We start from the raw sequence: 27,497 nt of genomic DNA, 5'->3' as shown, positions 1-27,497 counted from the left end.
CGGACCTGGCCGTCACATCTGCGGCGGCGCACGCAGGACCACCGGCAGGACGCTCACCTGGCTCCGGACTCCGGGGGCTCAGCCGGGCCTCGGTGGAGGTGCTGCGCTGAACACCGAGCGTCCGGACTCGGGCCGGTCTCCAGGGAACCGCGGGCCCCGCCCCGCCCGCCCCGCCCTTAAAGGGACCGCCGGCTTCAGCCGCTGAGCATCAGGGCTCAGCCCTTCTGGTCCTCAAGGCCAACCTGGAGCTGGATGCACCTGGACCCGAGTTCTCCCAGCAATTAGCTTTGCTAATTGCCGCGTGGCCTCGCAGCCTTAATCTTCACCATAACACAAGAATTCAGGCGGCTTTCCAATGTCCTAAACAAATTACCCCAAACTTAAGTGGCTTAAAGCAATGCAAATTTATCATCTTAGGATTCTAAGTTAGGAGCCCAACAGGGCTGGTTCCTTCTGGCAGCTCCAGAGAACCCATTTCCTTGCCTTTTCCAGCTTCTAGAGGTGGCCTTCCTACATCTTCGGTTATCAGCTGAGCGAGGTTCTCCAACTTTTAAGACAGGTGCTAGACTGGGTGGGGTAATCTACCCAGCCAATCCAGGATACTTGCCCCATTTTGTGACCCCTCCCTCAACCACATCTTCAGAGCCCCCTCTGGCCATTTAGGTCACACATTTGAGGGTTCTCAGATTAGGCCACAGCAGTCCTGGCGGTGGAGATGGAGGTGGTGCCTACCAGACCCCAATTTGCAGAGTTCCTGCAATTATCAAATGAGAGCCTGCAGAAGGGCACAGCTGCAGTGTTTGACACATGACAGTGATTACTTGATTGTCTCATGACATCTGAAAAATTCTACGTTTGCAAACGGAAGCTGGGAGGGTGGGTGAGCACAGGGCGGCTGGTCCACACTGGTCACCGTACACCAACAGCCTTCTGGGCCCCCAGAGGGTACTCTGACCTCCGTCTCTGGCTGGGTTCAAACGGGACGAGATTCCATGAAAAACTATTTGACAACAGTTTCTGCTCTCTCCAGTACCACGGAGGGCCAGTAACAAGAATACCCTGCAATCCATGCCCCAAGGAAAGGAAATCGCAACATTAAGGTGAGAGAAAAATCAACCTTTTATTTCCCCTTGCCTACGACAGCGCTTTGCCACCCAGGCTGCACCGGGGCTCATTGAAAAATAGTGACCCCAGGCCCCACCTGGGCCATTTTCTTCCGGTTGGGTTTTGTTACTTTTTTTTTTAATTTAATGTGCGTTAGGATTGACAGCCACTAATCCAAAAGGACCATGATTTTATGAAATTAAACCATTATGAATTTAATCATATTACAGGCCGAAAGGGGCAGACTAAAATAGCTCAGGCCGCTGAGCAGAGGCCTCAGTGACTTTCGAGGCGTTCTTCCTATTTCTGGGACGTGCTCTTGCTTGTACACGTGCACACATTCAAGTGCAGAACAAAAAACGTCGCAAGCAATGCTCCATGTGGTTTGAAAAGGTTCTCAAGATCACTTCTAAGGATCTGGTCATTTTTTTTAAAACAGCAGGTTCATTTGCAAACAAGAAGTGACTAGTTAAAAACTCTGCTTTTGGAAACAGAAAAATCTGCAATAAAATGTGTAGTTCTATAAAATGAGAAGCATTGTCAGCTTTAAGAAATGACATCCAGGTTGGCAATGTGTCTCATGGTCGGCCTTCCGTGGGGACAGTTCCAGGGATGGTCCATCTCACCCATGTGGGTAATGAGTTTCTTCATCTCGCTTGTGTTAAGAGCAGTTCCAATCATCACCTGAATAGGAGACACAGCAAAATAAAGTTTATTGGTTTTCATTTTTCTCTGAAACAAAGATGGACAAGATTACAACTCAACAACATTCCCCGAGAAATCTTCCTCCAAGGAACTTTACCTACCCTCTTCCATCTCAGGCCCCCACCTTTTTGGGAAATCCAGCCCCTCGGTGACTCCTGCACAGCAGCAGACCTCGGCTGGAGACGCCCACCAAACCTGCCCAGGATCCCACCAGTCTCGGCGGCTCCACCATGGCCTCTGACCCACTGCCCCGACCTGTCACCTTGGAGACCGCAGGACCTCCTAACAGGCCTCCCTGCAGCCCCCTTCCAGCCGTTCTCCACTCAGCAGCCAGCAATTCCTTTTATTTTTTATTTTTTTTAAAGATTTTATTTATTTGAGAGAAAGAGAGAGAGAAAGCGAGAGAGGGAACACAAGCAGGGGAAGCAGCAGAGGGAGAAGCAGGCTTCCCGCTGAGCAGGAAGCCGGACATGGGACTCGATCCCAGGACCCCGGGATCATGGCCTGAGCCAAAGGCAGACACTTAACGACTGAGCCACCCAGGCGCCCCTATCTTTAAAAAAAAAAAAAGGCACGTCAGATCACATACATGGCTCACCTTCTCAGCTCTTGCCTCTCACCTGGATAAGAGCCCCCATGCATCACCCGATTTGGCCCTCCCTGGCCTTAGTGCCTGCACCTGCAAGCACGCATCCCTCCCTGCCCCCACTCCAGCAGTCCATCTCTTACAGATGGACTCCACAAGCACCTGCCCCAGGACCTTGGCACCGGCTATGCCCTCTGCCCAGGAGACTCCATCCCCAGATACTTGCATGTCTCACTGCCCCTCCCTTCAGGCTTCTGTCCCTGACTCCTCTCAGGAGCTCCCCGTCTGTCCCTCTGTGGCCCTCACCCTGCTTTTCTCCACAGCACATTTCTCTACCTGACATATACGTGGTGATGAGCGGGGTCCACGCAAACACAGAGAAACTGAGCCCCTGAGAAACAAGAAGAGATGGTGAGAGGCGACAAGCCTGAGCCTATGCGTCCTCTTCCTTCTTCCACGTGCCACGCACTGCCGCAGAGGTAGGATACGCAGCAGGGCTCTGCCACGTTGGAGAGAAACAGGCAACTATCACGCAGGGGGCTGTGCCCGAGGGCCTGGGAGAGGCTGCTTCAGAGGGGTGCTCAGGGGGAGCCGAGGACAGGGGGGAACCAGGACCGTGAAGGAGGGAGGTGAGACGGGAGGAAGGCTGGAGCGGCCACGGACCTGGAAGGTGGCCCGTGTGGTTGGAGCTGAGCAAGCAGACAGGGCTGAAGGGCCGGCAGGACGGAGCTCGGGCCCCTTGGGGTGCGGCAGAGGGGAGCCCACAAGGCTCAGCACACGGGACGAGGAAGAGCTGCAGCACCAAGGGCCTGCCGGGGCGCAGAGGGAGCTCTGAGGCACGTTGAGACAGGGTTCTAAGATGCCTGGCTGTTAGCACAGGCCCATGTGCGCGGCCTCCCACTCACCCCAGGATCAGGGCACTTCATCGAACAAAGCCCCGCAGCTGAAAGGCAGATCCGGGCCCCCGCTCTCTGCTCTAAGTACCCTGCTCCCTGGAGTAACGTCATCCAACCCCAAGGTTGTAAAGTGCCCCGAGTTTTCCCTCCGGCACTGACACTGCCCTGAGCTCTGATTCATTAATCTGACCGCTTTCAGACCACGTCCAGTTACAGCCTGACGGGGCCTCAGATACAACACAGCTTTTAGGCCACCCGGCCCCCAAAAGTGAGCAAGCCGCTGCTTTCCCCGCCGCCCTCTCTCCGCTCTAGCAACGGCTTTGCAAGTCCTTCTGTCGGCGGCGGGCACCTCACCGGGCGCCCTGTTGCAACGGCCCGCCCTCGGTCATCACAGCCTCCGTGCAGTGCGAGCTCCCAGGGGCCCACCAGGACCGCCAGACCCCATGTTGGGGGGCCCCAGACGCCGCTGCGCTCACATCCTGGCCCCGCTCCCATCACACGGGCAGCCTCGGGCTGGGTTCAAACACCCCCATCCGACCACCTCCCCGTCTTCGCACTTGCTGTTTCCTCTGTTAGGAGGGCTCATCCCCAAGGGGCTCCATGTCCCCTTCCAGGCATCAGCTCAGATGCCCCCTCCTCGGACAGCCCTTCCCTGGCTGCCACCTCGACGGCTCGCCTGGGTTTCCATGGCCACTCCCCAGCCCCACGCTGTTCTTCTTTCCTGAACCTATTGGTGTTGGAGGTCGTCATTATTTTTGCTTACATCTTTTCCTCCCCACTAAACTATAAGCTCCGCAAGGGCGAGGACCTCATCCTTCTTGTCACCTGTGTCCCCGGCACATGGACAGGACAGGCCGCACAGCCGGGGCTCAGGGAGCATCTGATGAAGGGACAGCGTCCTGGCCGCGCCCGGGGCCAGTGATCCAGATGCACCTACTTGGACATCAGGCTGATCACCCACCGCTGCCACCACCCTCTGGGACAGCCTGAGCCGCGCGGTGCAACAGGGCGCCCGATGAGGTGCCCGCCGCCGACGGAAGGACTCGCAAAGCCCCGTGCGGCGGCCTTTCGGGCCGGCAGGAGCAACACTCATCCGCCCATGTTCCTCCCCATCCACAGACAGACCATGGGCCTAGAAAGCTCTATCAGAGCATGCTGCTTGCAGTTACGGGTCAGAGGTCAGAGACAGCGCCGACCCCGGCTTCCGGGACACACGTGCTTAGAGGCTCGTGGCTGTGTTCCATACGGCGACCCAGGGCAGTCCCAGCCACTGTGCCGGCAGACGAGCGTTCTTTACTTACGGACTTCCGACAGGCTCTGGAGGCAAACATCTGCCTGACTCGGGAAGGCCGGCACATAACCCCAGGACTGTCGCTCAGCATAAAGATCAGCTCGTCGATGTCCTGGGGTCCGAAGGTCCAGTTTTTACTAGTTGGCAAAGAAATCAATTTAGCTCTTTCAGTGACTGGAGCTAAAAGAATAAGATTAGGAGAAGACGCGGTTATTTGAAGTGCACGTGTCCCTCCAGTGCTTCGTGACCACGGACGCCGGGAGAGGGGAAAGCAGCAACACGCTTTCCAGGGGAACCGTGTCCATCTCTGATGAAATACACTGATCTACAGAACCTCAAAGACTGTTCCCGGTGCTGACAGGACGCACCTCGTAGTCCTAATAACTCACCCCCTTCGTCGATAACAAAATCAAAGCCGTTCTTTCGGAATATTTCCAGGTTTTCTATGAGAACAGCTTCATTGACAGCCGTTAAGTTGAGAGTCTGGGGTCTGAAAGAACAGAGAGAAGAGATTCAAACCCAGTTTTGAAGTCAAACCTTTACCTATAAAGCAGAAGGGAAACCGAACCAGTACGTGCTTCTCTGAATTCCTTTCAGAGCAACATGAGTAGCAACACTTTCTTGAGCTACGTGCCTTTCCGGTCACATAACTGCCTGAGAATTGCCCTTTCATCTTCTTTTATTAAAGTTAAAATGACCACAAAAGCAGCTGGCTTTCCTCAGTCTGCTACCCCACCCCCATGACCCCAGGCTTCTCTCAATCCGCTCCTTAAAGATAACGGGAGAACATGAAGATGTCATTTTCCCTCCCGCGCTATGTTACAGGCCTCTGAAAGCAGAATAAAGAGCATTTGTTTGCTATCCTGCCCCTTCCGAGCCTGCAATATTCCTCTCTCCATCTGTCTGCTGGGCAATCCGTCCACCTGTCCTCCTGGAATCACCGAGCCCTTAATGAGACAGACTGATAAGGGCAGGAGATAGGATGGCCAGGTCTCCGCTCTCATGAGTAAGAGACCAGTGGGGAAGAATGCCATTGATCAAGCAGTCAAACTATAATTACAAAGCACGCAGCCAATCAGGAGGAAGGGACACCCAGTCCATAAGAGCACAGAGAAGTGAGACCAACCTAGAGACAGGGGTCAGGGAAGGTGTCCTGAGGTGTCTCCTTGAGCATGGAGAACGAGGAGGTGAGGGTGTAGGGAGGGCCAGACCATGCAGGGCCTGGTAGGAAAGGATGGACCTATGATCTTTGTCCTTGAAATATGGCCCACCTGGAACCCCGAGTGGCCTGTGATTACCTGAATCAACCTGAAATGCCATGAACGAGACATTATTTATGTAAAATGGCTGAAAAATAAAAGACCTCTATGAAAAAGGCAGAAATAATTCAATATGATAAACTAGCTTATTTTTTTAAAGATTTTATTTACCTATCTTAGAAAGCATGAGTGGGGGGAGGGGCAGAGGGAGAGAATCTTTAAGCAGACTCCCTGATGAGCGCGGAGCTCTATTCTGGGCTCGATCTTACAACCCTGAGATCATGACCCAAGCCAAAACCAAGAGTCAGACACTTAACCGACTACGCCACCCAGGCGCCCTGATAAAGTAGCTTATTGAATGTCTTTATTGTTACCATTTACACCTGCTGAAAATAAACAATTCATCCACTCCATAGGAAATGGAGTACTCCGTAAACTCAGTGTATTTTCCCTGCTGACTGTTGTAGTTGAACATTTCTTCACGCCAGAATCTACTCCTGTTGGGATCTGAGTGTATTTCTCTACATGACTGAATTTCCCAAATAAAAATTCAGGACCTCTTCTTCTAACTTGGCTTAAGGACTTCTGGTTTACATGATACACCCTACCACCTTGTAAAGCGGTCGGTGTAAAACGGGCAGTTTGGCAAAGGAGAAATACCAAATTCTGCAGTGACTAATCAGGGGACTTGAGCTGAGGACTGACACACAGGCTGGCCGCCTTTCGGCACACATGACATACCATAAATTGCCCTTCATCAAGATGATTTTTCTGGCCAACCAGAAAAGGCAAAAGGCTTGATAATTAACACATAATGGGGTGCCTGGGTGGCTCAGTCAGTTAAACATCTGCCTTCGGCTCAGGTCAGGATCCCAGGGTCCTGGGATCGAGCCCCACATCGGGCTCCCTGCTCGGCGGGAAGCCTGCTTCTCCCTCTCCCGCTCCCCCTGCTTGTGTTCCCTCTCTCGCTGTCTCTCTCTCTCTGTCAAATAAATAAATAAAATCTTAAAAAAAAAAAAATGACACATTAGCTGTATGAACTTGGGGAAGTTACCTAACCGCTGTTTGCGCGCCTCCGTGTGATCACCTGTGAAGTGATGGTGGGAAGAGCAGCCACCTCGTAGGTCTGGGAGGATTAAATGAGTTAGTGCGTGTAAATGCGTTTCAACAGTGCCTGGCACCTAACGAGCACTCAGTAAACGGCAGCTATGACCGTTATTATGTAAAAAGTATAAAAATCTGCCATAGGGATGCTTGTGGCTAAAAAACAGAGACACACACACATATGAGCTCTTAGGTTTTAAACTTTAGGTGTGAAGACAACACGGAGAATTCTGAACAGCAGAACGAACTTACGCTATGAGCCTCTGACCCTGGAGGGCAGTGTGTTGCTGCAGCATCTCAAAGTTGTACTTCTCGTCTGTAGCGTGCTGGTCCACTATGAAGATGTCTGCATTCAGTTTGGTGATTATAAATCCCAGGTTAAACTGACCAATGATCTCCATTTCCGCGAACATCGTTTTACTGCATGTAGAAAATGTTCATTATGAGATATTACAATTTTAAAAGATTACTTTTCATAGACTGTAATACAAAACAAACAATACAAAAACATAAAACAGAGGAAGTTCCTAATGATTCCCTTAAGATTTTGTTTGAGAGAGAGAGGACACACAAGCGAGGTGAGGGGCAAAGGGAGAGGAAAAGCAGACTCCCTGCTGAGCAGGGAGCCCGACAAGGTGGGGCTTGATCCCAGGACCCTGAGATCATGACCCGAGCTGAAGGCAGACGCTTAACCGACTGAGCCACCCCAGGACCCCTGATAATGCCACTTTCTAAAGATAACATTAGTTATTCATCCAGCTCCCCAGAGATATATTAGTTACGACTGTTCATTTGGCACACAACCTCCCAGACCTTTGTCTACGTGTTGTTTTAAACATACAAAAATGGAATCCTAATTCTTCATGCTGTTCTACTGCCATCATTTAACGACGCATCTTAGGTGCTTTCTCAGACCCACATGGATAGATCTCCTTCGTTCTTTTCAGTGGCGTACAGGAACTCACTGTGCGCATGTACCATAATTTGTCTGACAAATTCCCTACTAAAGGACATTCCAGCTGTTTCCATTTCAAGTAATACAAAAAAACACTGGAACAAACGTTCATGGACATAAATCCGCACTATTCTGGGGGCATTTCTATACGATAAATCCCTAGATGTGGACGTACATTTTTTTTACTTTGATAGACCTACAGAAGTTTGCACTCCCACCAGCAGTGTATAAAACTGTTTACCAATCCTGGGTAGCAATTGTTCTGATACCTGCCAAGCTCACCAACGGGTCGTTTGGTGGGTGGCTCCGAAGTCTAACTCCGTGAGTGACTGCGGGCGTCAGTGCAGATGGGAGACAGACAGCACGACCGATCTCCATGGGAGACACTGACATTGCCATTCTCCACCCCACACAACTCATGAGCATCGGCCCTGTGGCCACAGGCCATGAGACTCTGTCAGAGCTGCCGCCGAAGCATGCTGGTTCTCAGACGGTCCTGAGACAGTCCCTTCTTTCTGTAAGCGCTCCAGCGAGGAGGCCCCTCCCACAGCACAGAAGCCACCTGGGCCCCTGTGGGACCTGCTCGGGTGGGTGCCTCACCGGTCAACCACGGGTGAGAGTCGAACAGTGACGCCTCCGTGGGCCACGGGTTACTAACCTCCCATTTCCTATTGGCAAGGAGCCGAGCACGGGGCTCAAGTTCAAGGGCAGGACCAAACCAATCCCCAAACGCTGTCTTTGAGGGTGTGTCTCCTGGGACCATTCCTGGTAGTGATTCCATGTCAGAGTCCACAAGACACAATAGCCACACCCGTGACTTGAACAGGGAAAAATCACAAGGTACTGGAAACTAGTATAAGGTGATTAACTACTTAGCTAAGAAACACAGGAGTAGCAAACGCAGGAGGCAGCTCCCACCTCCGGGAATGAGGGAGTGCGTCCAAAGAAGGAACTCCTGCAAGAGCACCCCTCCCCCTTCCCGGCTGAGCTTCAGACCTGCAGCCCACTGGATAAAAATAAGTCCGCTAGGTCTGCTGCAGCAAGAGAGTGAGCAAGGCTGGGCCTGCTGCTGGCAGCTGCCTTGTAGGAGGAAAAGACAAGGGCCACCAAGAAGCAAGGAGAGAAGCCGGGCTCGGGCAGTGTCTTGCGGTGTCCCTCCAGCGCCCCCTACTGACAAAGCCTGGCAGCGCCCCAGGGAAGAAGGCTTACAAGGTCCAGGCGCCAGGGTTGCAAAGTAGGGCAAAGTACAGTGGATTTGAGCTGAGAGGCAACACACGGGTAAGTGGCACAAAGCCTACTCCCTGGCTCTGATTCTGTGCTCTGGCTCCCCAGGTAGATTCCCCACGGGAAGAACCTGTACCGACCCGATGACTCAGGCACTCTGTCTTTGTAGGTGTATCTAAAACATGAACTAAAACATAGCAAAACTTTACGACTTGATGTATTTAGTAATAACTCAAAATATAAACACAAAAGCTAGTAAACACAACCACAGTACCTTCAATTCCTGCCTAATCTTTCACTCGGAATGTGTCTCAGGAAAAAGTCTTCGGCAGAACCACAGCTCAGAACCAAGAGGCGATCCAGCAGCCGTGCACTGAAGGCCAGAAGCAAATGCTGGGCCCACTGTGGATCAGGGTTCTCCAAGTGACCAACTGGGGTACCTGTCAAAATGCAGATTCCTGGGCCCCACGCCCACGATCTACCAGATCTACTAAGCAGAATCTCCTGAGGCTGGCCATAGGTTCTGCTTTTCGAACAAGCTTCCTCATCGATTGTTATGTGCACCCAAATTCCAGAACCATGACGACAGGTGATTGATGAATATTTGTTGATTTAAAATCACTATTTTTAGGGGCGCCTGGGTGGCTCAGTTGGTTAAGCATCCGCCTTTGGCTCAGGTCATGATCTCAGCAGGGAGTCTGCTTGTCCTTCCTCTGCCTCTCCCCCTGCTCATGCTTGCTCTCTCTCAAACAAAATCTTTTTTTTTTTTAAAGATTTTATTTATTTATTTATTTGAGAGAGCGAGAATGAGAGAGAGAGAGTACATGAGATGGGGGAGGGTTAGAGGGAGAAGCAGGCTCCTCGCCGAGCAGGGAGCCCGATGCGGGACTCGATCCAGGGACTCCAGGATCATGACCTGAGCCGAAGGCAGTCGCTCAACCAACTGAGCCACCCAGGCGCCCAAACAAACAAAATCTTTAAAAAAATCACTATTTTTAAAAATTACAGTTGATTTCACTCACTGAGAGGACTAAAAGAATCCAAAGGGAAAGTATAATTAGTTTTCGTTTTGGGCACCTTCCAGGTCTTTCCCCATCAAGCACGTGTTCCACGATCATGCGTGTGCGTGAGCAAGGAGCCTGGCTCATCACGGCATGCCTCAGGGTTCAGAGGCCCCAGAGCCCACCCGAAGAGGTTCACCTCCATTAATCACACACGCGTTAAAGGAACTATTTCCTGAAAACCCTTCTCAATGTAAGCTAGGCACTGTGGATATCGAGGGAATATAATATAATGGTTGCTGTTGAAGAATTGATCGTCAAAATTAAGCAAAGCCTAGTGGTCCAGACTAAAAGTGCAAACGCAGGATGCGTCAATGCACTCTGTACAGGTCACAGCACAAGTCAGTACCTGCTCAGACAAAACACATACAACATTTAAAAAGATAAAAGTTAAATATTTCAAGAGAATTCATCATTTTTAGAAGTCACAACGTTGTATATAATTATTCTCAGCAAAGTGGTGGTGATGAGTATTTTCTACTATCAGTATTAATAGTTTTCTTTAAATTGACTCCCTTTGTTACTTAGCCTTACCGGAGGCAATCCTCTGGAAATCACAAGTTTGACAATGCATTACAGTTTCTGGTAATCAATCAATAATGGGGGATGCCTGGTTGGTTCAGTCGGTTAAGCATCTGCCTTCAGCTCAGGTCATGATCCCGGAGTCCTGGGATCAAGTCCCTGCTGAGCAGGGAGCCTGCTTCTCCCTCTGCCTGCCGCTCCCCGTTTGTGTGCATGCACACACATGTGCTCTCTCTCTGACAAACAAATAAAACTTTTAAAAAATAATAAATAAATAAAATAAAATTATTTTAAAAATAAATCAATAACAAGAAATAGCAATGTCTCCGAAAACCACCATGAATTCAGTGCAGGGAGGAGTTGCTGTGAGCTGGAAACCTTCACAAAGAGGAATGGGGTGGGGGTCAAGGAAGCACTGATGAACTTTGACTGATGGAAAGGATGTGCAAAGAAAATCTAGGGAAACGATTCTTGAAAGGTTTCACAGAGAAAGAGTTCTTTAAAGAAAATTAATTTGCCATGCATGAGAGGCAACAAAAAGGAGGTGAATGGAAAAAGCATCACCAAGGATGCACCAGTGAGGCTAATTAATGACCAATCCGTGGAGTGGAGACGGGACTCCAAAATTAGAATCTTCAAGAAGGAACACTGAGAAGGCAGAGAGAAAGGGGGCCGGGAGAGGAAGAGAGAGGAGCTCGGGCAGGTCTGAGGTGGGGATGTGCCAGGTCTGTGGTGCAGGGAAGGCCCTCAGGCAGGTCCGTCTGTCCGGCAGCCAGAGGACCAGACCCTGGAGCCGAGGAGGGCCACACCCGTGCCCTAAGTCAGGAGAGGAGAGGCGGGCGGAGCAGAAGACACCCAGGGGAGCAAAAGCAGAGCCTTTGGAAGGATCAGCCTGTCCCCTGCCACAGCTCACGGTCACGAGCACAAATCCTCCTAAGGAAGAACTTTACCTTATCTCCTTTCTGAGTTCTTCCTCTGCGGCCTGGTTTTCTCCCGGGCAAATCTTGGCCCTGAACTTCCTACAATTCTGTGTGCCTTCTCTTCGCTGTTCTTGGTGCTGCAACTGCTTTATTCGTTGAGCTAAAGAGCGCATAGAAAAGGCCAGGGGCACTATTTTCTTATGGATTTTAACAGCCACGTCAACCTGAGATGCTGACAAGGTCTGAGTCTTCACCAACCCTTGGTGGGCATCAGAACTGAAAGGGACTCCATCTTTCTTAAAACGCTTTGTGTTTGAGGAGGACACGTCGGCGGGCTGAGGCAAGACTCTACGTGTCCGACTGCCATCCTCTTGGTCGAGATGGCCTTCGGGGTCTGCAGAGCGACGGTCAGTCTCAGGTGACTCCTCCCGAGACTCCACACTTCCTTGGGAAAACTCCTTGCTGGCGTGACCTCCCACTTCTGGGGTGCCGAGCCCTTCCTCTGGGCTGGCTGATGGGTGGCTATGCCCCGAGTCCTGCTCCGTGTCCCCTCTGTCCCTGCGGTCACAGGGGCCCTTATCTGAACACATCATCTCCTCCTGGGGGCCGCGCGAGTCTGTGCCAGGGATGGGCCTCCGGGCGCAGAGGGAGCCTGAAGTGCCGGGAAGCTGTTCGTGTCTCTTCCGTCTTGGGGAAACCCGCCTTGGTTCAGGGCTCTTCGGGCCCTCGGGCCTGTCCTCCGTTGTCTGCCGAAGAGAAAAGGTCTCTCTCAGTCTGGAAATGGTCACTGCCCTTTTCTCTTCTCCTCTGGTCCTTGACAAAGTGGGACTATCCGGCTTTGCTGGCTGAGGCTTGCCCATTTCTGCAGAGTGCGTTTTTACTACGTGACCTGAGTAGATAAACGAACAGAGAAGAGTATCAGGGGCTACACGGAAATGGAATCAGGGTGTTTCCACTTGAACAGTCACTTCACAAAAGCAGGGATCCAAATGGCTGATCAAACATATGAAAACGGTTCCACGTTCGTCATAAAGGGCACACGAGTTAAAACCACAGCGGGACGCTACCTATACTCACCAGCGCGGGTAAAAACTTAAGACATGACAGAAGTTCACAAGGGCGAGGATCAAAAGGAGTGTCTACATGCTGCTGGGGGTAGTGAAATTGGTAGGATGGCTTTGGAAAACCCTCCGGGGGGAGCTCCTGAATCTAAGCGGGACGGCACTGCGGCTCCCATTGGAAAAGGCACCCACGCCCGCCGAAGCCACAGACGGGGAAGTTCTTGGCTGTTTGAGTCACGACAGCCCAATCCAGGAAACGACCCAACTGTCCACAAACAAACCACGGCATGTAAATACAAGGGAATGCTGCACAGCAAAGAGAGGGGACACATCAGGTGCCCCATGTGACACGGCCGAGTCATACGAAACACTGAAACAAATCCCAAAAAAGCCCACATACTAGGTGGCTTCAAATTAGAAGCAGGTAGAACGAATCTGTGGTGTCAGAAGTCAGGAAAACGGTCACCACCGGGGGGGGGGGGGGGCAGTGTAAGAAAAGGGGTCCCAGGGTGGTTTAGGGGTGCTATTTCTTGACCTCAGGGCTCACACACTTATGTGTGTTTCTGTATTCAGTTAAATGGCTGAAAAGGGACATTGGTTCAACCGTGCCTCAGGATGCCCCAATGTTCTGAGCAGGTTATCTTTATAGGGTAGCCTCTGGCAAAGTGTTTGTGAGTGGGCTCAGAGATGCCACCCTAGCCCGTTCCACAAAGATGTGTATGCAACTGCCCATCGTCCGCCCCATCCCCACGCACACCCACATCCGTAGCACTCCCACACCGAGAGCAAGCAGGGCCGATGGGGGCTCCCGGCGTCCACATCAAAGCTCTGCCACTTTACTGTCCAAGTTTCTGTGCTCATGCCCCACCCCAGCCCTCGGGAGCTTCACCTCCACCTTATTCCCGGATTATCAAAACGAGAGCCTGCCTACTATCTTCCAAACCCACCTCTCCCCACCCCTGGCATGTTAGGGAACGAGAGGACAGAGCTGCTCTGTATCCCTGCCCCTCCCCAAGCCCCTGACTTACAGCAACTCCTCTACCTTCCGTTTACAAAGCCTCATCCCCAAACCATCTCCTCTCCCTGGGAGCAATACTCATCTGCCACCTTAGCTTTCCACCAAACCCTAGTTTCAGCTCCCTCGGCAGCTCTGGTCTTCCCCCCTTCGGAGGACACAATGAGGGGCACCCACCACCTCCATCTCTGCACATACAAACATGGAGATCGGGGCAGGCTGGCCTACAGAAGACAGGATGCACCCCAAGGAGCAGATCTGGCCATCAGGGGAGGTAACAGCTAACTCTTCCCTCTGCCAAGGAGGGCATCTGGGCCTCAACTCTGGTCCCCTCTCAGATGTCCCGGCTGCACGTGGTTTGGATAAAAAAGAATCAAACTACTTAAACAGATGGCTGATCACGTCTGACCAGTGAAATAATAACTGTGCATATTACTCTTACAGATATTGGATCAGCTTTGTGGCAATGCTCATTCCAACATGCCACTCAGCGTAGAAGGCACGGGGGTGACGTGTGGGCAAGTGGCAGAGGGAGGGCCCCAGAAACTCCCCACTCCATCAAAGAAATGAGAAAATGGGCAAAGGCGGTCAGAATCGGCTTTTTCAGAGCTCTGGAAATGAACAAAAGGCTTGCAGCGAAGCAGGGGTGTTTACTAAAGAGAAACGAGTCTTGGTGAGTCTTGGTGAGACCACATCCCCAGATCTGCCCCACGTGCCTGCCATTTCTCTCATTAATCAGATTTCCTCACGTCTGCAGCTCTACACTTCCGAGTGTGACACATCCTCTGTCTAAAGAGGAGATTTCATTCCGTGTCAAAAAAAACTATCCCTCAGGAAAAAAATAAGGGGAAGTATCACAATAGCTGTGAGTTTAAGAAGCTGTCCGTATTTCTCTCACCTTCCACATCCAACAAGGGCTGCTGAGAGACATTGAGTTTGTTGACGTCGCTGTCAAACATTCCTACCAAAGATGTCTTTAAGACTGCCAACAGAAGCTTCTCCTCTTGTAGTAAAATTTGCCTTTTATCTGGAGTGACATTGATATCAACACATTCTAAGGCAAAAAAAAAAAAAAAAATACTTCTTGTGTTTAAAATCACCTTTAACAGAAATTTCCCCATCTACTATTTTTTTCACTTGCACTTACAGGAAGTACTATTTTTTTTAAAGATTTTATTTATTTACTTGACAGAGAGAGAGAATGAGCAGAAGGAGGGGCAGAGGGAGAAGGAGGCTCTCCGCTGATCAGGGAGCCCGATGCGGGACTCGATCCCAGGACCCCAAGATCATGACCTGAGCCTAAGGCAGCTGCTTAACCAACTGAGCCCCCCAGGTGCCTCCTGAAAGTACTATTAAAAATATTGCAATGTCCAGATTAATATTCATAAACTATAAAATTAACTCTTTCAAATAAACAAGAAAAAGATGAACCATTTATTAAATGGATGGAATATGCAAGTATTCGAATGGGTAATTTACAAAAAAAAAAAGCAAATAAACACATGAAAACATACGATAGAAAACTACAAGCTAAAATGAGGTCCTTCTATCACCCACTGAATTTGGTGAAAGATAACACTACCCAGTATACCACTGGTAGATGAGTGAATTAGTACAGCATGATCAGTCACAGACACGGTAATTCTAGTTCTAGAAATGTATCTTAAGTAATAACCAAAGTTACAGATAACAATTTAATTATAAGGATAATATTTAAATTTCTAAAAACTGAAGACAGCTTTAAAAAGGCTAAAAATTAAAAAGTTTAAGATACTGGCGACTTGCTGGCTCAGTTGGTTAAGCGTCTGACTCCTGGATTCTGCTCAGGTCACGACCTCAGGGTCATGGGATCAAGCCCCGCGTCGGGCTCTGCACTCAGCAGGGAGTCTGTTTGGATATTCTCTCCTTCTGCCCCTTATCCACTGCTTGTGCATGCACGTGCACGCTCTCTCTCTCAGATAAATAAATCTTAAATAAAGAGTTTAAGATACATCAGTATATTGGAATACAATGAATGCAGCTACTAAAATCATGTTTCTGAATAACTTTTAATGACATACAAGAAAGAAAACATTCATGTCTAAGGATAAAGAGCTTAATACAAACTTACTCAAAATTATTTTCTCCCTGCAAAGGATATGAGCAGGTATATATATCATTACCTATTTTTTTAAGGCGTGTACATATCTCTTAAGTGCCTAGAAAAAATACTAGGTAACAATAAACTAGAATTTTCCCAATCGGAAGAAAAATATGCATTATTTTTAAAATCAGGGAGAACACTTAGTTTGCTTTCTCCCTTGGGTGCCAGGAAAAAGTCACATTTTTCTGATAATACAAGTAACCCGGTCTCAAGCAGAAAGCAGGAAAGCCTGTATAAAAAATTAGTCTATAAAATTAAAAGTCTGTATGTAAAAAAACAGAAAAGAAAAATACATTGCCAGTAAGTATTGCTACAAAAGTCTCTTTCCGGTCATATCAGTGCTTTATAATTTCACTTTATTCTTTTATGGGTAAGTCACCAATGTGGCAGAGAGCTCAGTGGAACTTACCTGAATCAACAGAAATGTTAAGAACAACAAATGGATATTGATGTCGATTATACATGTGATAGACCTCGTTCACCAGTCTGGAAACCTACATAAAAAACAAAGATTAAAAAAGAATGTCTGTCCCCCAACACGCTGTTCTAACTAGAGGGATGTATTTTAACAGCTTTATCAAGGCAGAGTGGTCCTGCAATAAATAAAGTACATGTATTCGAAGTATTCACTTTGGTAAGTTTACAGTCAAGGTCAGTACGATTATAATCAAGATCATCAACGGGCGCCTGGGTGGCTCAGTTAAGCGTCTGCCTTCGGCTCAGGTCATGGTCCCAGGGTCCTGGGATCGAGCCCCGCATCGGGCTCCCGGCTCAGCAGGAAGCCTGGTTCTCCCTCTCCCACTCCCCCTGCTTGTGTTCCCTCTCTCGCTGTGTCTCTCTCTGTCAAATAAATAAATAAAATCTTTAAAAAAAAAAAAAAGATCAATATATCCATTGCCCAAAAAAGTTTCCTCGTGCCCCTCAAAGGGATATTTTTAATCACCAACCCCTAAGCCTGAATCTTTTTCCAATCCAAAGACGCTTTTGAAGAAATATCAAAAGATAGAGGCGCAGCCTAATCTATTGGTTATGTTAACTCCAGTGCTGTTAACATGCTGCAGGTGCAATTTAAATGCTCATTAAACACATGCTAATGTACACAGAAATGTATTTACATGACTTTATAATGCGATTATTAAACGGGGTCAGAGACAAACTATAAAATCTCACCTTCTATAATGCAGTGGAAAATGCAGAGGTTGAACCACATCTGTTAGAAGTCATTTTAAAGTATCACTGGAAATCAGAACCTGTGACACTCAGGTACAATGTTGCTAAAGATGCAAAATCAAAACTGAACCACTAGGATGCCTGGGTGACTCAAGTAGTTAAGCATCTGCCTTCAGCTCAGGTCATGATCCCAGAGTCCCGGGATCGAGTCCTGCACTGGGCTCCCTGCTCAGGGGGAAGCCTGCTTCTCCCTCCGCCTGCCACTCCCCCTGCTTGTGTTCTCTCTCTCGTGCTCTCTCTCTCTCACAAATAAATAAATAAAATCTTAAAAAACTGAACCACTAATACCCATGTAACCCTATCAGGATGACCAGCTTCAGTATGAGGCAGAAGGTATCTGGGCCCTAATTTTCCTGAAAAATGGACAGAAGAGGAGAAAATACGAAGCATATGCTCGTGTGTCAGTCTTGACTGAAAAGTCCACATGATGGTGAATGTTCTGAGATGTTTACTTTCTACAAATAGCGATAATTTCTATGGTAATAAAGATGTCAGTTATCGATATGTATATACACATACACACACGCATAATTGAAACAACTGTATAGTAGACTTCTTTATTATTTTTTAATTTTTTATTTATTTGAAAGAAAGAATGAGAGAGAGAGAGAGAGAGCACATGAGAGGGGGGAGGGTCAGAGGAAGAAGCAGACTCCCTGCTGAGCAGGGAGCCGGATGCGGGACTTGATCCTGGGATTCCAGGATTATGACCTGAGTCAAAGGCAGTCACTCAACCAACTGAGCCATCCAGGCGCCCAGTAGACTTCTTTAAATGGCTGAAATAAGATAATTTAAAGCCATGTTTCTGAGTCAAAGTCCTACGTTTCATGTAAATTGCCTGTGTCAGGAGACCTTATTAGATAATAAATAAAATTAAAAGTTAAAGTCAGAAAGAAAAGACTAATACAGAAAAATCTTTAAATACCTTTGCTGGGTCACAAGGCCGCCCATTGATGAAGAAAAACTGTCTATCTGTTGAACTTCTTCCAACACCGTGAGCACAGTGAGAGATGAAGCCTGAGATGCTGTTCAATGTTCATACAGTAAGGGCAGGATTCCAGAAGGAAAAGGGTTAGTAACACATCAGAGAGCACGTTCTTAAAGTAAAAACAAAATAAAAATAGGATACCGTGCTAAGTATTAACATTTCAGTTAATGTGTATCTGTGTTCCATTCTGATAAATCATAAAAAGAACACAGACCTTCTGGAATGTTCTACAGCTCCTGCGGTCAACAAATCCACCACAGGCAATGCAGTGGGTTCAGAACGGATTTGCTTCAGCTCTCCTCTCACACTTGCCCTACTAAATTCTTGGCCTCCATGCATGGAATGAGTTTCACCTCAGACTCACATTCTGGAACCTTCCAGCTGATCCCACTGGCTGTCTAGGGAGTCCAACTACTTGTATTCATGATATCTGCCTACATTCCCTGCCCTTTAAAAATCTGCTCTCCATCAGCAAACTCCTGTCTACTAAGGTGTCGTGAAAGTGCTTACTCTACTTGTGAACTACCTCAGGGATATGCGCACTTCCGTAAGAACAGACTGTCCACAGTGAGTCCCCACCTTTCATTTTAGGCATGTAAGTCACAGGCAAGTGGAGGGAGAGTGAGCAACATGGGCTGTCCCACAGCCAATCCCAAGTAGGGAAAATGCCAATTTTTCTTACAGTAAAAGTAATGATGCTGGACAAGATGCTGTGGAAGGCATGAACTAAAGGGAACAGCCTCTTATTATGCTCTGCCAAATCCCCATAAAGCACAACATGTACGTAAATTAAAAGTTATTCTAACTGGTCACTAAACATAGTCTTTACGACAAAGGCGAATTCAACAGGAAACTCCCTAAAATGCACCAGGGACCCAGAATATTGAACAAATTAAGTAACAGACCCCTTTACAAAAATCCTTTTTCTGGGGCGCCTGGGTGGCTCAGTTGGTTAAGCGTCTGCCTTTGGCTCAGATCGTGATCCCAGGGTCCTTGGACTGAGCCCCAAATCAGGCTCTCTGCTCATGGGGAGCCTGCCTCTCCATCTCCTCCCCGCTCATGCTCTCTCTCTCCTCTCTCAAATAAATAAAATCTTAAAAAAGAAAGAAAAGAAAGAAAGGAATCCTCTTTCTCAGCAGTAACAATGCCTACAATTTTTTTTTTTTAAAGATTTTATTTATTTATTTGAGAGAGAGAACGAGAGAGAGAGAGAGCATGAGAGGGGGGAGGGTCAGAGGGAGAAGCAGACTCCCTGCCAAGCAGGGAGCCCGATGCGGGACTCGATCCCAGGACTCCAGGATCATGACCTGAGCCGAAGGCAGTCGCTTAACCAACTGAGCCACCCAGGCGCCCAATGCCTACAATTTTATAATGAACCTAAGAAACTATAAGCCTTGGGGCGCCTGACAGGCTCAGTCAGTAGAGCACGTAACTCTTGATCTCAGGGTTGCAAGTTTGAGCCCCACTTGCAGCGTAGAGTTTACTTAAAAAAAAAAAAAAAGAACCAAATTAAATTTAAGTTTAAAAAAATTTAAAAGGGCACCTGGGTAGCTCAGTCGGTTAAGCGTCTACCATCAGCTCAGGTCATGATCCCAGGGTCCTGGGATGGAGCCCCGCAGCAGGCTCCCTGCTCAGTGGGGATTCTGCTTCTCCCTCTCCCCCCTGCTCATGCTCTCTCTCGCTCTCTCTCAAATAAATAAATAAAACCTTTAAAAAAATAAATAAAATAAATTTAAAAATTTTTTAAAAAGAAACTATAAGCCTTAAAATCACTATCTTTAAAAACAAAAAACTCCAGAGAAAACGTTTGATTGCAATTTCCCCCCCACAGAAATCTACTCACTGAAACAGGGTATTCAGAGCATCAGCTTGGCTCAGCCCGTACTCTTCACAAACGGAGTCACTAGGGGGCAGCTGAACAAAGGGAATGAGGCTTTGCAGCTAAAAGAAAACAAGATTCACAGTTAATTCCTAACAAAAATAGGATGAACCTAACTTCAAAAAGGAAGATACAGAATGAGGGCTTTTTGTGTTTTCTTTCCCTGGTCAGCTACTCACATTAAGAGCACAAAGAGTCTCGACGGCTGCTTTTGGCAATAAGAATAATTGTGATTTTTTTATTAGAAAGATGAACTACTTGAGCTCGTACTTATCCATAACCAATACATTGCCCACAACATATTTTTTCAGATGGAGAGTAAAAGGAGTGTTTTCTTCTCTGGAATAAAATAAAACAATCTTTCAGCTCTCAACATTAATTTTTGTGGGGACACCCAGGTGGCTCAGTCGTTAAGCGTCTGCCTTTGGCTCAGGTCATGATCCCAAGGTCCTGGGATCGAGCCCCGCATTGGGCACCCTACTCCATGGGAAGCCTCCTTCTCCCTCTCCCCCTGCTTGTGTTCCCTCTCTCACTGTGTCTCTCTCTGTCAAATAAATAAATAAAATCTTAAAAAATAATAATAATAATTTTTGCGGTAAGTACCTAATTCAAAAATCAATTATTAGGGGTGCCTGGCTGGCTCAGTCCGTGGAGTGTGCAACTCTTGATCTCGGGGTTGTAAGTTCAAGCCCCACGTTGGGCGTAGAGCTTACTTAAAAATAAAAATCTTTAAAAAAAGAAAATGAATTACTGGATTTTATTCTCTATTCTTTGGAAAGGACAATGGAAACCTGCTCTAGCCACGAGAGCAATAAAATGTTTCTTAAATAACTGGTCGCCACTACCTGTTTCTGCCCAAACACCGATGCAATATTTTCCTTTATGCTGGAGCTCCCACTGCTGCATACCACCGGCTGCCGTTTCCCTTGCCCGACCTGATTGCTGCAACTGACACGGATGCCTGCCGAAATGATACAGTATGCATGCAAGACCTGGACCATTTTGGCGTACTCCTGTGTAAAAAACACAAATGCAAGACTCCGCGTTACTTTAACCCTACAAGAATTAGATGATTCAAGTTAAAACATCCAACTCAAGGTTCTCATATCAGCACACAACTAAGGCAGATTATCCCTGAAAGAATGAGCCATGAATCATCTCCCACGTATATCTCTGTACATGGTGTAAAAGAGAACTCATAGGCTTAGGTTCCTAGCCACACCTCTCTCATGCCCACGGTGTCCATGCCCACTGCTCTAATTTTATTTCCATTTGTATTTATTTATTTTTTTTATTTTTAGAGAGAGAGAAAGCGTGAGCAGGGATAGGGGAAAGGAAGGAGCAGAGGGAGAGAGAGAATCTCAAGAAGACTCCCCACTCAGCACAGAGCCTGACACCGGGCTCGATCCCACAACCCTGAGATCATGACCTGAGCTGAAATCAAGAGTCAGACACTCAACTGACTGAGCCACCCAGGCACCCCCATGCCTGCTGCAAAAAGTGCATTCCCTTAGGCCTTGTGATCCTTCCTCTAGAATTTTATTCTTATAGAAAGACTGGCACAATCAAATATATATTACAAAAATGTTCATTGGAACAATCCATAATTGTGAAAAATTAAAAAGAACATAATAAGCAACCATCAACAAGGAGCTAATTATGGGATACCCACATCACAACAGAATGATAAAGAATAAAGTAATGAGTCAGCCAAAAAAGATACCTACAATATATAGTAGGATCCTAATTGTTAAGATAAAAATTGAAACATACGCATAAAGGTTCTATACATCTGTATACATGTTTGGATATACACCAAACTCTGGGAGGTCAGCAGAAACAATATCAACTTTCTACCACATACAACTCTACATTACTTAAATGTTTTATATTCTGTATTGCTTGATTTCATTATACTAGTTAATTATAACTTATCTCAAAAAATTTTTTTCAAGATTTATAAACACATGAAACTAAAAGGAGTCTGGAGAGACACAGACCAATCTGTCAACAGTGGTCATCTCTGGTAAGTACGAGTTCTTTATTCCTATAATTTCTGAAGCACTGATTTTTTACCATGAGGTACAAAAAAAGTTTTTTTCTATACAAAAATTTTTTTCATTTTTAAATAAAAAAGAAAGGGACGCCTGGGTGGCTCAGTTGGTTAAGCATCTGCCTTCAGCTCAGGTCATGATCCCAGGATCCTGGGATCGAGTCCCGCATCGGGCTCCTTGCTCAGTAAGGAGCCTGCTTCTCCCTCCGCCTGCTTCTCTCTCTCTCTCTGACAAATAAAAAAAATCTTTAATAAATAAATAAGAAAAATGTTAAGTTTTACCTGTAGTAAATATATATTTTTGTGAAATTCCATAGTTATAACCAGTTCAAATTGCTTTACAAGAAAGTTTTTTAGCTGTATATATTTAAATAACTTTTTGATTATGAAAATATATATACACAAAACAGAAAAGCACAAGGAAGACAGCAAAAAGCACATATGATCGCACATCCCAGGCCAGTTGCTTTGTTTTTACAAAACTGTAACTATATGAAGTATAATTACATATATATACACTTATGCACAGTTTTTAACTACTTTTTTAAAGAATATCTTATTTATTTATTTGTCAGAGAGAGAAACAGAACACAAGCAGGGGGGAGCAGCAGGGAGAGGGAGAAGCAGGCTCCCTGCTGAGCAGGGAGCCCGATGGGGGACTTGATCCCAGGACCCCAGGATCATGACCTGAGCCGAAGGCAGAGGCTTAACCGACTGAGCCACACAGGTGTCCCTATAACTGTTTTAAGCACAATTATATAACACGTAGCTACTTCATTTTCATTCAAATTCATAAAAGTTGTAATAATTCATTTTTCAGGAAACCAAGAAAAATAATCTTATTAAAAGACTACAGATAGGGGACACCTGGGTGGCTCAGTCAGTTGAGTATCCAACTCCTGATTTCAGCTCAGGTTGCGATCTCAGGGTTGTGAGATCAAGCCCCACAATGGGCTCCACACTCAGCACAGAGTTTGCTCGAGATTCTCTCTCTCCCTCTCCTGCTCCTCCTCCTGCTCATGTGCACACACTCTCTCTATATAAAATCTTTAATAAAAACAAACAAAACTACAGATAAAATTAAAATATGTTACTTCTTAAGGAACCCATTCCCATGTTAGAACGCTTAATAAATGTGCTTTGATGGGAGTAAATCAACCTGAAGTTCAGTCTTTGGTGGGAAAAGGCAAACTAAGCACTTCCCAAAAAAATTCAGGGAAGAGAATTCACTGAGGAGTTAACTTCAGTTTACTTTCATGTGGGGGATCTTTTACTACGTATGTACATTACACCACCAAGGCTCTGGGAAGCTGGAGTTCTGGATTTACTGTACCTTTTTAATATTCCTTTGAAACTCCTTATGGCGCACAGGCAGTGTATAAAATAGCTGCTGCACACTGACAGTCGTCCCTCTGGGTCGTGGGTGGGGGGTTTTCTGGACAATTTTCCCATTGTGATCAAACACCAGTCGAGTCCCGACCTTCGCCGATGTGTGGCAGGTAGAAATAGTCACATCACTGTGAGAGAGAGCAGGCGCCACGGGGTCAGAAATTCACAGGTGCTGGGCATCACATGCTCATTTTCTTACTTCTGTTCTCTAAAACCCCGCCTGAAAAAATGCTGATCCCTCTGAGATCATCCAAGAAAGTTTCTATGAGTGAGGAGTCATCGTAGAATCTAAGGCTTCGCACCTAACAGACAGTGAGACAGAGAGTTCTGTAAATGTTCTGTTTTGATAAAAGCTTCGATATTTGTTTTTTGGATAAACTGCAAAACAAAAGATCTCAAAGCTTACATATTAACGAATAAAGATGTATTTCTCAGTTTTATTCCTACAGTTCTAACACAATTTTTAACAAGGATCCAAAAAATATTATAGCTCCAATGTATAAATAATTATTCATATAAATTTAGAATCTGTTATATATAATAAGAACTTTGGTTAAATTTTTTCCTAAATGTTTTAATAAATTAAAACCGACCTGTCTGTAACTTATAGTCTTTGTGCTATTTGACACTGAGAAGTTACTGCTTTAACAAGGGCAACAATTCTTTTACAAGACTATTTACTTCGCTTCATTGCTTACATTTCAGAAGTATTACCACGTAGATTGGCAGTAAGATAAAACGGAATGTGGAAGTTAGAGCTTGAGGCATTTCAGGATGGAAAAGTATAAGCAATGACTCTAATCCATACGTTTTCATTTTCAGAGAGATTTTTATAAGGGGTCAAGTTAGTAGACAAAAATATTGTATCACCTCAGTGCACAAAGTGAGCTCAGAGCTTCACCCCGAAAGCCAAAAGTTTCAACCTGAGTTAGGTCAGCAAAGTCTTGAATCTTAGAAGTATGATGTTTCAGAGCTGAAAGAGAGGTGCACAGTAAGACCCAAGATGTCTCAAGTGATATGCCACTGAATATTCACAATACCTACCAAAGTAACTGGTTTTTAAAAAGTCATTTTGTGTTTCCTAAGACAGTGTTACTCAAAGTTTTTGAAACATTTTGCCCAGATATTTTAAAACAGGATTAGAAAAATCCAACTTACTTAAGCCTTCAAAGTTTTCTTCTTCTACCCCACATCCATTGTCTGAAACTTCAATGAGATCCACCCCATAGTCTCTAAGCCTTAGATCTGAAAAGTTTAATAACATATTAATTTCTCAAAGAACTGATGCATTAAAAGCCTTTATACTGACAGTACTTATTTATAACTTACCTGATGCAAAGATGAGCCATAACTATATTCACTTCAATGTACTACTGTTATTTGGTATATTTCATTTTTTTAAAGGTCTTCTTGGCATTTTATTAACCCAGATAAAATAGTTTTATTTTCTTTCCTTCCTTCCTCTCTCTCTTTCAAAAGGGTAATTTTAACATAGTCATTAAAGAGATTAGGCTATGGAATCAGACTTCCCAGAATATTATCCTAGCTGTAGAACCTCAAAAAAAGTAAATTCCTGTGCCTTCATTTTCTTATTTGTAAAACAGATAAAATATAACAACAACAATAATTCCTATCTCATAAGGTTGTTCTGCATCTTAAAAATAGCCATGTGGCACATTAGTAAGAACACGATAAACGTTAACTGCTTTTATTATTACTACTATCCACCTAAGTATTAGGTACCCAAGAGATGCTAAATTTAAGTTTAAAAAATAAAATTTCTCAGGATACCAACATTTGATTGTCTCATTACAATCACAAATGTTTCTTGAATAAAAGAGTATAAACTGATGGTTCCCTGTGGCTTAAAACTCTCCCAAACTTACCAATAGCAGTGGCCCCGGCATCCACACTATTTTCAACCAACTCCTTCACAGCAGTACTTAGACTGAGTACCACCTGTCCAGAACAAATCTGATGGACTGACTTCCGATCGATAGGTTTGATGGCCTTAGCAAGTTCTGTACTAAAGACACCAGTTACAAGAAACAAAGTGAGTATGGATTTATGTATTTTCATCCTGGTTTTAACTGCAGGAAATGATTCATCTCTGTTAATAGTTAATGTGTCTAACGCATTCGTTTATTAGATTAACATATCCATCTATTACATTCACAAATATAAATGTTGTCCTACAAGTCTTACACTTCTGTCAAAAAAATCTTCTGAATAGATACTTCCAATGCAATGGATATTTAGAAATTTAATTATGCTGGGATCTACAAGGAGGAAACACATGTACCCCTGAACCTACGGGTCAATAATCTTTGGCAACAATGGGATCTTCTTCTGAAAAGTGAAAGCAACACTTCTCACTTGATTTGAAAACCCAAGGGTATGGTAGGAAATACACAGTGTTTATGTGAAAATCAAAACCATCTTAGAAACTGGGTACCTGTTATATAACTATTTCCACAGGAGCCTTTGAATCTCCCTTCCAAATCCAGGCTATCAACTGCTGTTTTGGCTAAAACCCCTAAAGTTCTTGCCGTACCTACTTAAAGGGTTATACAACCAGTTTGTTTCTACTTTCTCCCTATTCCAAACCACCCTCCATGCTACCACCAGTTACTTTAGAAATCACAAACCTGGACAAATAACTTCTCTGCTTAAAAAATCTACTAGCATAGGGGTGCCTGGCTAGATCATTTGGAGGAACATGGGAGTCCTGATCTCGGGGTCCTGGATTTGAGCCCCATATTGGGTGCAGAGATTACTAAAAAAAATACACTTTAGAAAAAAAAAACATCTACTAGCATTCCACTGTCTGCTATATGAAAATCTAGTCATATGAAAAACCAGACCCCAGTCTACTTTTCTCTCATTCTCTCCAATCCTCTGTTCACCAATTCTACCTATATTCTAGTCACAGCAAACTGTTTCCTGAATATCACAAGCTCTTTTAGACACTGCAACTTGTCTATACAGGTCTGTCTAGACCGTTCCCCTCTTCCTCCTCTGCCTGGCAAACTCCTGCTCATCCCAAAAATGCATTCCTTATGTTCATTAATTTAGCAATTTCTTGTAAGCGGCTTAATTGGTAATGTGGGTTTAATGGAACCCAGGAGCCTCCCTGCGAGAGAAATCTTTGGGTAGCCTCCCACAACTGCTAACACACAGCAGACCCTCAATAAACCCTTATAAAATAAGCAACAAACATCTTTACTCTTCGTTCTACCTTGCAAAAAATTTCACTCAGGTTTTTCTTAAATAAGAAAACTGCAGATGACAACACAAAATGGAAAGAAGTTTCTCTGACACTTGCTTATTTGGCAACACACCATAGGCCACAAATCCACTTCCAATATTTATTTTGAGGACGGGGGATCAAACATTTAAACACACGGACAGCGAATTTGGGTTCAGGAACCTGACACTGAACGCAGCAGCGCTAGCCGGAGATTCGCCCCTCCGAACTGGGTTACCAGCCAACAGTGACATACTCAAGGGGATGCAAAAGTTCTGCATTTTTAAAAACTGTGCGGCTACGCAAATTAGCATGCGTCTTGAAGCCTCCCCCAAATAACCTCAATTTTCAAAAAAAAAAAAAAGAGAAAGAAACCAGGTAGAAAGGAAATGAGTTCAGTTTCCTGGGATGTCGTGCTCCGGCTGCAGTCCACGGACGCGTCCAGATGTCTGGGCAGAGCCTGCCTGGGAGCGGGACGGATCTCCCCGCCCACCCCGACCGCAAAGCGCCCCCAAAGGCCAGCGGATCCGGGGAGCGCCGAGGGGCCCGCTCCGGGGCCTCCAAGCGGGTTCGCCCAGCGCCGCGGTCTCCTTCCCCTCCCTTCCCGGGGTCTGGAACGCCGTGGGCCTCAGGGAGGGCGACCGCGAGGGGACACTGCACGCACCGCTCACCTCGGCCCTTCGGCCCGCTCCATGGATCCAGAACCTGACCCGCCTCCGGGACTCGGGACAGTTTCTGCCGCCGCTCCCACGGGGACTCCGCTTCCTGCCGCCCATTGGCTGCTTCCGACACTGTGCCCCGCCCCTTCCGGATGGGACAGCGGGCGCTTCCCACTCCTCCTTCTTGCCGATTGGTTGTGTAAAAA

General features: G+C 46.3%; 1 protein-coding gene across 4 annotated transcripts; it reads right to left on the bottom strand.

Annotated features, from left to right (window-relative positions):
• Positions 1 to 1,103: 1,103 nt before the first annotated feature.
• PMS2 (PMS1 homolog 2, mismatch repair system component) lies at positions 1,104 to 27,486 on the bottom strand. 4 transcript variants are annotated; one of them, XM_031017941.2, is made up of 15 exons: positions 27,297 to 27,486; positions 25,272 to 25,406; positions 24,544 to 24,630; positions 24,256 to 24,358; positions 23,330 to 23,513; positions 20,789 to 20,956; positions 19,908 to 20,005; positions 18,002 to 18,101; positions 16,256 to 16,340; positions 14,602 to 14,757; positions 11,658 to 12,516; positions 7,198 to 7,365; positions 4,972 to 5,072; positions 4,593 to 4,762; positions 1,104 to 1,788 (listed from the first exon to the last, which is right to left on the bottom strand). In XM_031017941.2, the coding sequence occupies exons 1-15, from the start codon at positions 27,406 to 27,408 to the stop codon at positions 1,651 to 1,653; spliced, it is 2,664 nt and encodes an 887-aa protein (XP_030873801.2). In that variant the 5' UTR covers positions 27,409 to 27,486; the 3' UTR covers positions 1,104 to 1,650. The 4 variants fall into 4 exon arrangements, with proteins under 4 accessions (XP_030873801.2, XP_006747167.2, XP_081675419.1 ...); XM_006747104.3 differs by having other exon boundaries at positions 25,272 to 25,411; positions 27,304 to 27,486; XM_081819293.1 differs by lacking the exons at positions 24,256 to 24,358; positions 24,544 to 24,630; positions 25,272 to 25,406 and having other exon boundaries at positions 27,304 to 27,486.
• Between the last annotated feature and the right edge of the window lie 11 nt (positions 27,487 to 27,497).

Source organism: Leptonychotes weddellii, chromosome 5, assembly GCF_054177405.1.
Source record: "Leptonychotes weddellii isolate Sample4059 chromosome 5, ASM5417740v2, whole genome shotgun sequence".
Taxonomy (NCBI): domain Eukaryota; kingdom Metazoa; phylum Chordata; class Mammalia; order Carnivora; family Phocidae; genus Leptonychotes; species Leptonychotes weddellii.
Note: the sequence above shows the minus strand (reverse complement) of the source record. Positions and strands in the feature narration are given on the sequence as shown.

Bases quoted from the DNA above. Each gene is read 5' to 3' on its own strand.
- PMS2 (XM_031017941.2), bottom strand. From the start codon at position 27,408: ATGGGCGGCAGGAAGCGGAGTCCCCGTGGGAGCGGCGGCAGAAACTGT. The intron at 12,517-14,601 runs GTGAGAGAAATA...TTATCTACTCAG, and splicing joins GCCCTTGTTGGATGTGGAAG to GTCACGTAGTAAAAACGCAC. The intron at 1,789-4,592 runs GTAAGTAAAGAA...TCTCCTATTCAG, and splicing joins CCAGAGCCTGTCGGAAGTCC to GTGATGATTGGAACTGCTCT.